This window comes from Glossina fuscipes, unplaced genomic scaffold (assembly GCF_014805625.2).
Source record: "Glossina fuscipes isolate IAEA_lab_2018 unplaced genomic scaffold, Yale_Gfus_2 91, whole genome shotgun sequence".
NCBI lineage: Eukaryota > Metazoa > Arthropoda > Insecta > Diptera > Glossinidae > Glossina > Glossina fuscipes.
This window is the reverse complement of record NW_023998445.1, coordinates 756,654-773,987: the sequence shown is the minus strand read 5'-3', so window position 1 is coordinate 773,987 and position 17,334 is coordinate 756,654. Positions and strand designations below refer to the sequence as shown.

Here is a 17,334-nt window from a genome sequence, read left to right as displayed (position 1 = left end):
CCAGTAATCAATTTTTAACATGTTTTGATGAACTGACTGAAATATTTTAGCCCAAGAACAAGTCATATTTAAAATAGATTAAATCGAATTGCTTATAACGCTTTAGATTGAACAATTTATGATAAAACCAAAAAAAAATGTCCATTTTTAATAATTCTTTGCAAGAGTCGTTTGACATATGGAAGGAATAGAAAAAATTTGAATTAGATACACGAATTCCTTTAAAATTCTATTGGAAGAAAAAACAAAACCTATATATAATATCCATAAAAAATATGTTTATAAAATTTTCCTTATATTTAAATATCTTAAGAAAATTTCCTAAAAAACTTGCGTCTGTTATAATTTTTTGTTCAAATTCAAGATTATTTTTAAATAATTTTTTCACAAAAAAAAAAAAAAATGTAGGATTTTTGCAAAACTTTTAAAGGATAAGTAAATAAGTAGTAATTGTGTACATCTGTGCTTTTGATAAAGTGAAATTATTTAACTAATGATAGTTAACTAAGACGAAAATTATTTTCGGCTTGAGTCCAATGTGCCTTTATCCGCTTACAGATGTTTTGGAAACAAAAAAATGTTCAAGTAAAATATATACATATGTGCGTGTGCTTGATATATATACGATAGACTTTTCCATTCTATTCACAGCATTGCATTACATTGCAGCTGGCAAAGCTTCACGTACGTGTAGACATAACGTGACGTGAGGAGCGCAAAATAAATGCCGCACACATATGATCAGATCTATCGGAATACCGTTTAGCCGGTTTAACAAACACTTGAACCTTAACCTAGCCAGGTTATTAAGAAAAAATTTTTAAACTAAATTTAATTTTCTATCCAAACCAAGCCAAGTCGCCGAAACAAATCTCTACCTTGTTTCGTTTCATTCGTATTATTAATAATTTGTTTGTGCATATATGATCGGATCCTTGGGGAATACGCTTTAGGCAGTTCAAAAAATATTTGCATCTTAACCTAGCGAGGTTATTAATAAAAGCATTCTCAACCAAAGTTAATTTTCTATCCAAACCAAGTCAAGCCGTCGAAAAAAATCTCTATTTTATTGCGTTTCATTCGTAATATTACTAATTTGGTTATCCTTCGTTCATTGTCCGTCCAGCTGGACTGCTAAAGTAGCATTAACATATTATTTTCCATCCATTTTATGCTTCCGAAGGTAAACGTATATTTAAACTTCTCACTGAAATTTGATCCAAATTTTTTTTTTGTTTGGACCTTGCTCGTCTATGCGTAATTGAAAAGTTTATAGAGAAATCGTATATAAATGAAATCTCAAGCATTTACAGCTACATAGCTTAACTGCAAGGGCGCATTACATCAAAATATATGAATTTCTCTGGGACATCTTGAGCATATTCTTGGATATTATAAGTGGAATAATTCTAATTGTTCTAATTGTAATTTACCGGGCAATCCACACTGCGATCTAAGAAGATCTATTGCACTCGCCCATGTCTTGAGCCCTTCAGCTTTAGCATTCTTATAAATCCCGCCACCTTCTTAAGTTTGGAACGTCATACGGAATCCCTGGCGGTGTTACAAAATGTTCACCAACCATTTGACATCTGAATTCTGTAGATGGCTCGCATAGGATGTGATGAGACATTTCCATCGCCTCTTCGCAGAATTTACATGAATCGATGAATAAGACAGCGCTACATTTTTGCAAGTGGTCCATGGAGAAATAGAAGCCATTTCAATTGCTTAAAAATTTGTATGGCGGAAGAGAAGTCGTGTCTTAGCCACACAAAAAAAAAAAAAGGAAAAATCGAATAAAATTCTTCTCACTTAACTGTTATTACTCACTCGTTAAAATGTATTTTCAGTTGGTTTTTATTTTTTTTATTTTTTTTTTTTTTATTTTTTTAAACAAATTTCTTAAACAACACTATGAACGTCACTTAATTCGTATTTAATACTGACTATGAACATAACATGTATATGTATTTTTGTTTTCTGTGTGCAACACATAACACCATATTCCACTTACTAATAATCATAAACACGAAACATTACTTTAAAGCTTTTCACTAAGAAAATAAAGGAAGTAAAGAAATTATTGCAGTTTTCAAAGTTTTGACTTTTTTTTTTTTTTTGTTTTGAAAATTAATCATTACATCCGCAACACAAAAATATCCATCTCACCGCAATAAAACATTCTCTCTCGCTCTGCCACTGAATCACACTCTTTGAGTATGAATAGTTAAGAATCAAAGAAACAAAAAAAGAATAAAAGGAAAAAGAAGGTGTCAGGAATATATATATATATATTTTTTTTTATTTGATATTAAAGACAAACTTTTTTTGTTACATAGTTTTCAAAAGTTCGCATTTACTCTTGTTCCCTTTTCCAATTAATTGATATTCTTTTATTTCTTTTCTATATTTTATATTTTAATTACTGTAGGTTCACTTACCCCAACGCACAGTAGCAATGTTGCATTGCAACATCAACCACAACGTCCCCGAATGCGTTTAAAAGTGAGTCCACTAAGCAGTCCTATTGCCACCGTCGCACCAGGTTCAAGTGTAATAAAATTTGAGCCAAGCTCTACTAATGATGAAGATAATGAAGACAAAATACCTACAATGTGTATAGAAAAAAAAGTTTCAGTAACATCGGCCGGCACGGCAGTAAGCAATGTCGGCAGCGGTCATGGGGTGAGTGGTTGTAATTTGGATGATGAAGAGGACGATGAGGATAGTGAGCAACCGTGCGATTTACGTTTGAGTAGTCACTTTAAATTAAACCTCGTCTCGATTGCACTGCAGCAAGCTGCTGCTGCAGCAGCCTCTGGTGATCAGCAAACTGCTGCCGCTATGGCGGCCGCGGTTATAGGTAGTGGTACCGCAGGATCGACCGGTATGCCACCCGCAACACAATTGCAACATGCTGCCTTACAAAGTATAGCTGCCGCAGCGACATCATCGCATCATCATCATGGGTCGAGTCATTCTCTACATCAACAGCATAGCCATCATGCCTTAATGAATTTTCCTACACATGCGGCTGCAGCGGCTGGAGCTGTCACCCCTACACGCCGCTATAGTAGCAGCAGTGCCGGAACGAATTTAACTGCGGCTGCTGCAGTTGCTGTGGGTGGCTCAAGCGGGCCAGCTTCTGTTGGTACCGCTACCAATGCCGCCGGTACGGCTCTAGGTGTTTCTACCTCAAGTGCTGTAGCACCCCATACACCTACATCTAGCGGTAATGTCGTTGGTGGCGGTGTTATGGGTGCCTCTGGATCCAATAGCGCAGGCGCTCCTGGATCTAGCGGCACTGGCGGTAGCGGTGGCGGCAATAATTCTAACACATCGTGGGGTGGGGCTTACACATGTGATCGTTGCGGCAATTCATACGCCCGACCGCACAGTCTTAATCGACACGTGCGCTTCGAGTGCGGCGTCGAACCCAAGTTTGAGTGTCCCATTTGTCACAAGAAATCTAAGCACAAGCATAACCTAGTATTGCATATGCGCACTCATCAACATCGATGATATAATCGATGACAGACAATACGATACAATTCTCAGACACTAATAACAATAACGCGTTATCGTTTTCGCGCTTCTAATTGAGAAATAGAGACAAAAACGTAAGAGCTTAAAAATTAGTTAAAAGAAAAACAAACAAAAAAAAAAAAAAACTGAATCCATTCTTTAAGTCAAGCTTTATGAAAATAACCCTAAAAAAAAAACAGTGAAACAAAGGAAAGCCTTTAAATCTACATTTTTTACCAGGACACGCGGTGTGACGTTTTCTTTTCTTTTTTTTTTGAGGATTTTAAGTCGTGCTTAGATTTTCTGCTTACAAATGTTTCGGAAAAGAAGAAAAAAAAAAAAAAAAATAGAATAGATAGAGGGGGAATCAGAAGCTTAAGAGTGCCAGAGAAAATCTTTAATTAATTTGTAATCTTTTTCTTCTTACAACGCAGTGATCTCAATAACATTAATAGTTATGCATTTGATTAAACTTTAAATACGTAGTTTTTTTAAAAGAAAGTTTTCACAGTTTTTTAATTGCATTCTTAGTTTTCTCTGGAAACTCGAATAATTCTTGAAAACTTCTCTTTTTCTATATTTACTACTCTCTTGGGTTTTGTTTTTAATCTTGATTTTGAATATTTTTTTTTTTTTTTTTTTTTTTTTTTTTTTGATACAATACTTGCCTTAACAAAAATAGCATCTAAAGCTACGCAGAGTTAGGTTTTTTTGAAAATTAAAATTTTCAAATAGAGTCATCATTAAGTTTAATAAATAATAAAAATTAATTAATTACTTACATAACAATTTAAAACTAAGTATCAGAACTAAATGTGCAATACAAAAAATAAAAACAAAAAAAAAGAGAAAAAATACAGTTTACAACAAATAATACAAACAATCTAACAGCACCAGTTTAAGAGAAAGAAAGAGAAATCGCGTACATAGTTGCAATAGCGATTGCTTTTCCGTAACTTTTGCGTAATTCATAGAAAAAGCGAAAGAAGATAAGCGCAGTAGAGAGTGAGAGCGAGATAGGAAGATTACATACAATGAACGAATAATTTTACTAAAAGTAAGTTTATATTCTAAACGAAGTGAAAAAGAAAGAGAGCGACGAAGATATAGATAGAAAGTACTATAAACAGAAATGAAGAGAGAGAGAGGTAAAATTAGCTAAATAAATATGTGTGTGAGATAGATGTAAACCTAGAAAAAGATAGAATGGCAACAAAAAGGTGTACTTTGTTTTAAACTAAAATAAAAAAAAAAAAATCTAAAGATATTCATATCTCAGGTATGTACAGTTCGAAAGTGATGCTGAACATGCGCGACAAAGAGAAAGGGAAAGTACACCTCTTTGGCTGAATATTATTGCATATGCTGAATACCACTTGTGATAGAGAAAATGTGGATGAAAAGAGTAGAAACCGTTGAAAACAAATATATATATATATATATAAATAAAAAATATTTATATAAAAAACGACGAAGCGAAAAGGTAAAAGAAAAAAAAAAAAGAAAAAAAAGAAGGATATATTGTAAACTTATAGTAAAAATATGTAATCATTTTTTTTTTTTTTTTTAATGGCTAAGGGTCTGTAAGCACTTTTAGTTTCTTGTGATTCTTGTGTTTAAAACACACTGTAGTTATAACTAGTCAAACAATGACAAAGATTTCGAAAAACAAGAAAGTTTTAAAGAATAAAAGGCGATTGAAAAAACAAAGAGCCATCGGAAAAGAGTAGTGGAATTGGAAATGGAAATGTGAAATAAAGCAAAAAATAAATAAATAAAAAGTAGAAGTAAAATAATAATTACTGTAAATACAAAAACAACTGCTACGCAAAGAGCAAATACAATCCCCGATAAACTTTCAAATATTTTAGATAAATATTTTTTTTTTGAAGAAAATATAAAAAAAAAAAAAACAAATTATATTTACACCTCCTTACACAACACACCAGACCAACCACTTATATGTATATAATATGTATATATATATGTATTTACGGATATATATGCATATATAAACATCTTAAAAAAGAAATATCGAAAAAATAACTAACTTTATATAGAAAAATCTTTGCATTTAGCTTTGCAAACTATTTATGAAACAAAATGAGCTGCACTTAAATGGAAACCAACAAAAAAAAGAAAAAAAATTTTTTTTTTGAAAATATAAGAAATGAAAGGAAGAAAAAAAATATCTAAAGGCCGTCCTTTTTAAATTATAATTAAATTCATTTTCTTTATATTTTCTTCATTTATATATATATTTCCGCAAAATTTTGGTAACTTGCAAAGCTTAATAAAAAAAAAAAAAAAAAAAAAAAAAATAACCGTTATATGTAAAAAAAATTTTTTTTTTTTGTTTAATTTTTAACATTTAATTTTTACACTTGCGATCTCTTTTTAACGTTATATATGTCTATTTTTTCCTTTTTGTATATAATCGTAAAGATAAAATCTATTTCTTTGATAGCTTTTCTAGTTGTATTGTTTTTAATCTTTATTATTATTATTATTATTATTATTATTATAATAATATATAATTTTATAAAATTTTTAATATTAAAGGATTTTGATTTTTTTTTATGCAAACGATTAATAACGAAAAAATAGTTATATTTACTTCATTCCATTAATTAAATTTAAAACAAAAAAAAAAAAAATATTTCCGAATTCTTATCGTATTCTTTAAAAATCTGTGACCCAGCAAGGTTCAATACTTTCATTTTAACTTTCTTATTCATTTAGTTAAGAAACTTGACTATCTTGTTATTTCCTTAAAGCGAAAAGTGCAAGTGTCTCGTTTTCGAGACTTCACTTCATTGTTGAGAGAACTCAATGCTGGTACCAGTTCTTTGCATTATATGACAAAGAGCCAAAATTTTGCGCTTATTTGTCAAGAGGGTTTCTCTTTAGTGAAGAGGTAAACGACATCCGAATTCCTTTGCAAAAACTCTTAAAAAATATCTTGGAAGACATTAATCTAAACCCTGGAAATTATTTCTTATTACGAATCCCGAAGTTTGAAGAAAAAAACACTATACTATGGCACGGCGCATCACTTAACACATTTTTTCATATAACGACTTTTCAAAAGAACTCTTTGTATTGGAGGTGGTCGAAAAAGTAATCCGATCCGAAGCATTTTTAAGACATGTCAACGTAAGAAATTTCATAAAAATATCTCCAGAAAAAAATTTACGCCCTGGAACATACGTAAATAACATTGTTAAGTCACGAAAAATACAATCAAAAAATGTCGTTGGACTTATGACTTCCCGGTGATGTTGTTCAGAATACGATTGGAAGTATATCGGTAAAGCAAAATTTAGAAAGTTCTTTCAAAGAAATTAAATGTTGTTCTATGTGCAATGTGTACCTTGTCTCTCAATCAATGCATTATTACCTTCTCAGAGGAAATAACTTTTACTTAATATTTCATTAATTGGACTCGTCTTCTTCTTCTTCTTTTCTTCTTCTTCGTTTTATAAAACTTTGCTTTTATATAAAAATTTATATAAATTAATAATAAAACTAAAATAAAATAATAAAATCCGACACTCGCTTATGTTGCCACAGTCAATAGTCAGCTAATCATATATAACAATTAGTCAAGCAACCATCAAAATACACAGTCAGTCAGTTAGTCACAGTTAGACGAAAACCATAGAAAATGAAATAATTAAAAAAAAATAGAAATAATGAAAAAAAATTAATTTATTGGAATGTGATACAATAAAAGATAAATTTTAAAAATAAATAATAATAATAATAATAAAAAAATCAAACACAAAGATAAATAACATAAAAAAATAAATAACTAAATTATAATAATAACATTTAAATTATAAAATTAACTTATTATTAATAGATTTAATACGAACGTTTTTAAAGAAAAAAAAGGATAAAAAAAATTTTATAATTTATAATTTGTTTTCTTTTTATATTCTTGCATATACCATATATATACCATATATATATATATATATATGTTACTAATGAAAAATATCAGCTAATTTTTGTTTTTATGCTTTTTTGTTTTCTTCAAAATCTATGCAAACAAAAAAGAGAAAGAAAAATTCTAAAAAAAAATTTATGCAAAGAAAAAACAAACACAAACGATTTTGTGCTGTGAAAATGTGATAGCAACCAAATCCTCTCTTGTATGTTAATATCGTTTGAGCATAAATTTAAAAACAAAACATAAAACAAACAAAAGAAGAATTTAAGGTTTTTTTTTTTTTTTAAGAAAAATATGGCGCAAAAAATTATGTTAATATTATTTTATTTTCGGTGTTTTTTTTTTTCCTTATTTGCCGTTAATTTTGAAAGTGACTTAACCTTGGTTTAATATTCGAGAATTTTAATTTTGTTACTTTATATTTTAAAATTATTGCTCTTCATATGTCTTAACAGATAGCAAAAATGCATCAGATTCTAGTAAATTGCATCGTCGTAGTCAATCAATGCAGTTCTTTTTTTAGTTTTTGAAAGACGTTCGTCTTTTCCGACGGCAGCTATCATCATTTTCAAGTCATTTTCGATTTACAGTATCAGGTATAGGTCTCGTAATGATCTGCAATAGCTCGGCAAGCGATAATATAATATTCTCCTTGTTTTCATTCCTTCACAGTTACGTGCGTACTGGTTCACATTGCCCCTTAGCCATTGCATACGTATGCATTGCCTTCAACACGATAAATTGATAAACAAAGAGGTGTCCCTACTCTTTCGTTTTCATTCATCAGGATCACAAGATCGTCTAATCATTTCTTGCGTACGTATTGCCCCCGTAATGATAGATTGATATACGGATGGTTGTCCCTATTGTTATGTTTTCATTCTTCCACAATCATGTGCATACTGGACCTCACGGCCATTTAGTCCTTGCGTACGTACCTATTGTCTTCAAGACGGTAGTTGATCCCTTAGGATCCGTGAAGTCGCGCAGCCATCATAGTACAGTTATCTATTTAAGAATTGAACAATGTACTTTGTACAGCATCTCTAGAACGATAGGTTCACGTCACGATCTTCTTGTTTGAGAAAGTAGGTTAAAGGATATAATTAAATCATAATTTCACTCAAATACAAATTAGATCCTCTTTCAAAATAAACGGCTTAATTTTAAATTCTTTTTTTTCATGTTTAATTTATTAAAAATTATCTCATCTTATTTTTATTTATTTATGTGTTTTGAATTCAAAATTTGTGTACCTAATATATCAAAAAAAAAATTATTATTATTATTATTTTACTCCTTGAATAGCTTTCGGTGTGATTTATTCCAAATTTTTTTTTATATTTTATTAATTTAATTGGCTTTTATTGAACCAGAACTTAGCGAAAATAATAAAAAAAAACAAAATTTATATAAGAATTTCGGTCAGTATTCGTGCAAAAAAAAGCGAAGATAATTAAAAGAAAAAGAACCATAAGTTAATTTTTTTTTTTTGGAAAAAAAAATTTTAAAAAATTAATAATTGACATTTATGTTTTTATTTTTTTTTTCTGTGCAATTTCCCACTAGTCATTCTAAAAAAAATTGCATAATTTTTTAAACATATATATATATTTTTTTTCAATTTTTATTTAATTTTAATTTCTTGCATAGTTTTTTTTTTTTTTGAAAATTATAATTCATGAATAAATGCTTTATACTTATGTGTCTGTATGCATATCTGTCTAATCTATATAATTATAATAATGTTTTATATATAATTTTTTTTCTCACTTAAGGTTGTGGTTATATATATATATATAGTTTAACTATTTTTTTTTTATATATATAGGTTTACTTTTTTTCTTGGCTTCATTATTATTATTTTTTTTTTTTTAATAAAGTTTAAAAAGGAACTAACTTGTTTGCAAAAAAAAAAAAAAATAAATAAATATATGTATACACTTTCTGTGAAATAAGTTCGCAGAATTGTCAGTTAAATCTTAATTGTCTATAAGAGTGTCCGTCAATTCAGCAGAATTGTTAAAGGAAGAATTTCTGTTAACTTTTTAATTAGAGTTCTGTTTGAAAGTTTTCTTTACATTGACAGAGAGAGAGAGTCTATGTCCGGCAATCCAGCAAAATTATTAAAAGAAGTATTCCCACCATTTTTTAAATCAAATTTATGTTTGAATAAAAGAGACAGAAAAGTTGGCTAGAATTGTCATTGTTTCATCAGTCTCCTTAGTTTGCGATCGACACTCAGCCTTTTGCTTAACGCTATTTAAAATATTAGGGTAATTTTTCTTAAAATTAATTAAAAAAAAAAAACAAGTTAATTTTCCTTCCTTTTTTTTGCTTTAAAAGTCAAATATAACAAATTCTAAAAATTATAATAAAAATCTAAACTAAGAATAATGTATGCGCAGGGATTTTTTTATTTCTATGAATTAATTTTCTTTTCATTTTCTATAATATATGCTTTGGAAGGGCTAATATAATGATTAAAATAAATAAAAAAAATTCTGCACATACACACACACACACACATAAAAATAAGTTTAAATAATTTCTTCTGTTCTGTTGAATAAAGAAAAAAATAAATAATAGAATAATAATAATAAAAGCAGAAAAACAAACGAGCTGTGAATGAATTAAAAAAAAAAAACGAAAAAAAAAAAAATAGAAAAACTAAAACTTTAAATCGATGGAAGAAATATATGAAACATTTTGTGATGCGTATTAATTATGTGATTGTTGTTGAAAAACAGAAAAAAGTTAAAGTTAAAAAAAAAAGTTAAAGAAATATCACAGTTTAAAACGGGCCTTAAATAAATAATTTTCAAGAAACAAAAACAATTTAAAACGTGTATACATTAATATAAAAAAATAAAAAGAATGCAAAAATAGTTTAAGCACGTTTTAGATAATTTTGATAAATTCTCACCCAAATCCCAACTGGATGCAATAGAAAAGGATCCCCCTCACATTTGCTTGATTTGTTAAACAGCTTAAAAGCTATAAAAGAAACAAAAATTCTAAAATTAAAAATAGTATAATTTGTAATAATTTTTTTTTTTAGCTTTCTTTTAATAAATAAAAACACAAATTGTTAAACAAAAACTATTTTCTCTTATCCATATATTCAATATATTTAAAGCGCAAATAATTATTAACAATCATTTTCAATTTTCTTCTTTTTTTTTAAATTTTAATTTACTTAGTTAAAACTTGATATATTTTATCCTTATAAAATAAAATAACTAAATTTAATAGATATATATATATATATTTAAAATGAAAAGAAACACAAGAAAACGCCTTAAAAAATTTATATAACACAAAGAAAATATATTTTATATATATTAAAACGAAAAAAAAAAAAATTATAAATAATAACTTTGCAGTAAATGAAATTTGTGTAAATTATATTCATAAATAATCTTAAATAAAAAAAAAAACAACTAAATATTTTATGTAATTATTATTATTTTTTTTTTTAAAAAAAAAAAAAAAAAAAAAAAAAAACTAAAAAAAACGAAACGAAAATCTAAAAAAATTATTCTTATTTTATTGTTAGATAAGACGATGAATGAAAAACATGATGAAAATACAACAAAAAATTAAAATATACTTAAAAAAATAATAATAATAAAAATAAAACTAAAAAGTTTGTATGGTTTTTATTTTTTAAAAGAAAAAAGCAAAAACAGCTATTTTCCAAAGAATACTGTAAAGTTAGCCAAGCTTTCCTTAAAAAAAAAAACAAAAAAAAATACGTATTTAAAAAAAAAAAAGCGTAAAAAAAATTATGCGTATTTTTTTTATTTTTTTTATTATGTCTTTGCAGGTTAGTATTCTTAAAAATTTATCAATTTAATTGCACTTAATTGTGCACAAATACTTGTAATTTTTTTTATTTATTTATTCATTTTATTTATTTTATTTCATTTTTTTTAGATTCTTTTAATCGTCTTCTGTGGTTTCCTTGCAAAAATTTAAACAATTAGTTTTCCCTTTTTGTAGAATCGTAGGCGAATTGAGGTTCTACTTGCGGCGAAACAAAATGGACAAGACCTCATCCATAGTACTAATGTTCTCATCCCGTAATGAAATTGTTTACCGAAGCTGTTAATCCTAGTTTATAATGTGTGAATACACGTAATTTATTTTTGTTTTTCCTGTTCCTGTCGTATTATTTTATTTAGTTATTATTGTTTTATTATTATTATTATTATTGCTTAACATTATTATTATTATTATACGTTTTATATTTTATTTATATATTTTTACATTATTTATTGTTACTTATTAGATTAGTCTTTCCCCTTGTAACATTCTTGATCAGTTGAGAACCCTCAAATCCTTTTAGACGTAACCGTCAATCTGATCAATGGAAAGCGCTTAAAGTGATTTAGCCGTAACTGTAAGTCCGTGCAGTCGTTAAAATTGTAAAAAAACAAAAACTCAATTTGATTAATAATTTTCTAGTTTCAGATCAATTTTGCAAATAAACTTGGTCTAAAGTCTTGTACCTTGCAAACCATAGCTGGACCGAATTAATACACTTCTATATAGAGCCAAGTCGATATAAATATGAGCCATATTACCATTTCCTTATCACTAAAAAATTACTCTACATAGAAGAGATTCGTGGCATAAAGAAACTTTTTCTGTAGTGGTTTTGTGTGCCTTCGGGGCGAACATATCTTCGTTCATACGAGACAAGAAGAAGCACACAATAAAAATCAAAAAAACAAAAAATCTTTCAAGCATATGTTTGAAATCAATTCCTTTGATGATATCTTGCCACTCAGGGGATGTCCCCTATATGGGCGCGGCCACGGTGATGATAAGAATAGGTCGCAAGCGTTTATCTTGAAAATGGCGACTTCAAGTAGGAGGGAAAAAAACAATTTTGCAGTTTACAAGCTGAAAATTAATGCAAATAATAATTAATTCACTGAACGCATTATAAGTTAATGCAATTAATTTTTATTATCATTATTATTATAATTTTTTTTTAGGTCAAAAAAATTGAATCGGTAACTAACTTTTTAATTTACCCGTGGGTTCAAATCTTAAATGCTCTAGATGCTAATGCGTTAAGATTTTAATCTTCAAAATGTATTTCTCCAGCTAAATTAATTATAATAATAATAATTTATTTTATTGAATTTTTTTTTTTTTTTTGATTTTTAGGTTAAGGTGAAGTAAAAATTTATATTTTTAGAAATAAATTAAACTTTCACTAACATGGGTTTCTTTTCTTTTAGGTAAATATACCAACGGAGCGAGAAAATGGATTCGAGGGAGATTTCGAGAAGTCTTGCGGCAAAAAAAAAAAACAAAAATCATCATAACTTGAAGTATAATTCCAATAGAATTTCAAAATAATTTTTTATAAACATGAATGAAAAAATTAAGAAAAAAAAAAGCAAAGATAATAAAAGTCGTAATAGACCATCACTACTTAGTCTTTATATTTATAAGCAATTATAAATAATTTTATCTTTTTAGTTTTGTTTTTTGTCTATTGTTTTATTTTATTTATTTATTTATTTTTTTGCTGAGAATATCAACAATTTTGTTAGCGTTGTATATGGCCTACACACAGCATTGGCAAAAGCAACATCACCAACACCATCTTCACCGCACCATAATCACCAACCACTATCTTCTATAGAATATTCATAAAGTTTGTGTGTATATAAAATAATAACCACTTAAAAGCTTTGCATTCATTTTATCATCATTATCATCATCATCATCATCATCATCACCATCATCATCATTTATTTTATCTCTTTTATCGCAACAATTAAGATAAACAACAACAACAAGAACAAGAGCACAAAACAATCACAATCAATCAATCGATCAATCATCATCATCAAAAAAAAAAAAAAAAAAATAATAATAATAAAGCACTTGTGTAAATGGGAAATGAGAAAAAAGAACCCATCGTAAATAGAAATTAATTCAAAATAAATCTTAGACAATAAAGGTTAAATAATTAATAAAATGTGGGTATTTTAATAGAGTTAATATGAAATAATTAATTATTAATATTTTTTTCATTTTAATTTCTCTTTTTAATTTGTTTTAATTAATTTAAAATTTTATATTTTTTATTATTTTTTTTTTCTTTTTTCTTTTCCTTCTCTCCTTGACAAAAAAAAAAACCACGTTAACTTTGTTTGCCATTAATTTAACCAAAAAAAAAAAAAAAAAACAAACCAAAAAATGATTCATCGCATCAAATCCAACAACAACAACACCACCACCATGACCACTACTACTATTACTACTATCACATTACTTCCACAAATCCAATATTATTCCAAAAATTATCACCAACGAATACCTCCTTCAACCAACCATTAGATATTTATCCCATTTTGGGCAGTCTACTTGGTGTTGACACCAACAACGGTCACGATAATTTAAATTCAATCGCCAACAATGATCTCTATAACTCTTTTGGTTATTTAAATAACAACAACACCATTATACAACGTACTGCAACTGGGCAGCAACATCAACAAGCACACCACCAGCAGCAGCAGCAGCAGCAGCAGCACCAACAGCAGCAGCTACATCATCATCAGCAGCAGCACCAGCAGCAGCAACAGCAACGTCACAGCAACGCATTAGAACGTGACGCTTATATGCAATGCAAGCATTGTAAACGTTTTTACAAATCGGTGCAAAAGTTGCAAGAACATGTACGCAAATATTGTTTAAAAGAGAAAAAATATAAATGCGTCTCGTGCGAATATCGTTCGCGACGTAAAGATCACGTACTGCGTCATGCGAAACGTAAACACTGCGAACTATACGAGCAATACCGGGACGACGAGGAATGCTTATTTGTTATACGAAACGAAGACGAAAGCGATGAACGCGACGGTGGGCGATACGATCATGATAATGATTTTGCCAACGATATACTAATACCGGCAATCTCATTGGGAACGGGTACATCAAATTTAAGTTCTTCATCGTTAATGCCGGCCACTACTATGCGTGAGTTGGGCTTTGATTTCGGTAGCCGTGATTTAACCATAACGGCCGTTCCAATTTTGCAAGAAAGTGAAGAGGATGATGATGACTACGATGAGGATGCAGAATAATAGGAAAATGGACAATATAAATACAGTAAATAAAATAAAACTGAAAAAAAAAACCTGAAGAGAATTCAAAGGCAGGTGCATGTAAGCCAAAAAAAAAAAACAATAATAATAATAATAATAAAACAGAAAAAAAGAATTATTTTCAAAATTTTCAAGAATATTTTAAGAAACTTGTCTGAACGTGAAATAAGCCCGTTTTTCATTTTTTGTTCAAGGCTTTTTAATAATTTTTCTTTTAATCAATATTATAGACAATTGTTTTTTTTTTTTTTTTTTCATAAATCCTTAAAAATTCAAAGCAGGTAGATGAATGCTCAAAGAAATACTAGGACCGAAGAAACAATGTTATCCTTGCTTAAACAGCACTAACTTTGTTACTGCTAGTGAGTTTTTCGTTATTTCTCGATATATTTTTTTTTATTTATTTATTTTTTTTTTTAAATTATTAGATCAATCTCTCAAAGTTATGCCTTATTTCTTTAGCTTATAATTTTAGAGAAAATATTACAAAGAATTATTTTTCCGATTTCTTTGTAGTTCAATGTAAGGGTTTTTTGTGACTTTTTAAAACTCAAATTGTTCCTTCAAAGTCTGCAGTTGCCAAAGCAGATGAAAATTCCAAAAAAAAAAAAAATCTAATTTTCATTATTAAAGGGGATTAGTGAGCGGGGGTCGTCGAGGTGATTGGGGCCGTAACACATCAGTTTCGTCAATAGGATTTAGAGATGTAGTTTCTGAAACATTCATTATGTCTTGCCAATAATGTTAGTCTGCTTCTTCAAAATTCGTCTTCATCATTTCCATCGGCTTAAGATAGCAATATAAGCAACTAATCAATCCACTCAACACTTAGCTTCTAATTGAAAATATTTTTTTTCCATCTTAACATATTGTGGTCTTAAAATAGTGACCCTTTTAAACTGAATGTGTAGTAAATTTATCGAAAATCATTTAAAGCGGAACAATATGTCACCGCAAACTAACAAAATTCTCAATAACGAATTAATGAAGATGACAATTAACATGGTACGCGTTCAATCAAATCCAAAAATTTGGGGAAACAACACTTACAAGATAGCAACATTTTAAACCATTTACCATCTGTTGCCGCTAAAGTTCAAATTGAACGCAAGTTAAGGCGAAAAATTGCAGCCAAATATATTGAAAGAATTGAAATTAATTTTTTACCCATCACTAAAGCATGAAAGGTATATTCATTTTGTCAAATTCTTTGCAACATCTATAACGAAAATTTCAGATACCCCATAAAGAATGTATGTATATATATTTAATCAACATATCAAATTGTCATCCAATTTAAGCATGTCCGTCTGTCCATCTGTTCGCCTGTATGCGTCAAAGATTTTAATACCGCGCAGAAATAAGCTTAAAAACTCCATAAAGTATATAAATTCTTGGCCGCTTTCAAATTTGGAATGCAACTAAATACGTCCGTTCGTCCATCTGTCCGTCTGACGTGTGGTAAACATTCCCTCGTTCGCGAAAACGAAAACATCGCCTATTAATTCGCAAAATAATTAGAAAGTTACCTAAATCGGTCAAACCTTGTCATGTGACCTACGACGGTCACAGTTCTAGGCAAGAAACACCGAGAACAGTTTTGCTTCCCAGATTTTGTCTCTTTTTTTTTTTGGCCGCCACCCTTAGACTACAACAGATGGTCAATATAAATTACTATTTTTATTCGAAAAAATGAGGAAAAAAACGGTCACGCCCGCTCAATATATAAAGTATGGAAATGAGTTGTTTCCTTTTTTTTAGGATAACAAAAAATTCGAGATATAAAGCTAAATATAGTTGTTAAATCTGAAATCGAATCAATATTTTGTCAATCAAGCTTGCGCACTCCAACAAAAAACTTTTCGAGCGTTGTTGCAAACGCTTATTTTTTTAGCTCCATATAAAAATATGATATCTGAAATGATCAAATCAGTCGACTGTAATTAGCAATAAAACTAACATTCATCACCAACAAGTCTGGCTTCATAATAAACGCATATGTAGACTCCCGAACAACTTATTGTTCTCAAGTCATCTTTATCTCATCTCTGCGCTCAATAGCGATAAACTTTGTTACTTGATGAGCACGATGTCTTGATCATCACTACGAGAAACCTTTATTTTGAATAATTTTAGTTCCGGCTGATGTCTTTCATCGACCGACCATCTGAAGATTTGTCACATCTAAAGTCTTTATTAATAAAAAAACCTATAGGCTTATTAACTGTTACTTAATAACTACCCCATATCTGCCCCATGACTCCTGCAACGTGCTTATTTGTTCTATAAATACATATTTTGTAATTCAGTTTTTTATGGATAACTTACCTTCTCCCCCTTTCCTAGTTTGTCCTTAGCATTTAGAATAGATTTCCACGAAAAAATATTTATTTTATAAGTAAAAAATATTTATGACTTTTAGGAAAGAGTAAATTAAAAGATAATTTGCCGATCGTCCTAAACATACATACATAAAAATATATAAAATATTTTTCTATATTTCTAAGCTAAAAGGGCACAAAATTTAAATTTTCATTTTTGAAATATTGAATATTTAAAAAGTTATCATGAATTTAGGAAATTGGTTTTCGAAGATCAAACTCAACGGTAGAATTAAAGCAAAAAAAAAGAAAAAGAAGTATAATACCTAAGAAATTATGAGGATACGCTAATGCGAATTAGAATTATTTCAATCTTTTTAATCTTGTCGGATTT

The 17,334-nt window shown here is 28.7% G+C and overlaps 2 protein-coding genes across 2 annotated transcripts in view; both read left to right on the top strand.

Moving 5' to 3' along the window:
• LOC119638601 (longitudinals lacking protein, isoforms A/B/D/L-like) overlaps positions 1-3,525 on the top strand; it is a 4,707-nt gene extending 1,182 nt beyond the window's left edge. The window contains exon 2 of the mRNA XM_038035468.1: positions 2,435-3,525. Within this exon, the coding sequence (XP_037891396.1) occupies positions 2,435-3,525 (1,091 nt within the window). The remainder of the gene's footprint in view (positions 1-2,434) is intronic.
• Positions 3,526-13,957: 10,432 nt separating this feature from the next.
• LOC119638600 (transcriptional regulator of yeast form adherence 4-like) lies at positions 13,958-14,698 on the top strand (the record flags this gene model as incomplete). Its single annotated transcript, XM_038035467.1, is given in 2 exon segments — positions 13,958-14,101; positions 14,104-14,698. Coding segments are annotated over 2 exon segments (639 nt in total), but the record flags the coding sequence as incomplete, so codon positions are not given.
• Positions 14,699-17,334: the final 2,636 nt, after the last annotated feature.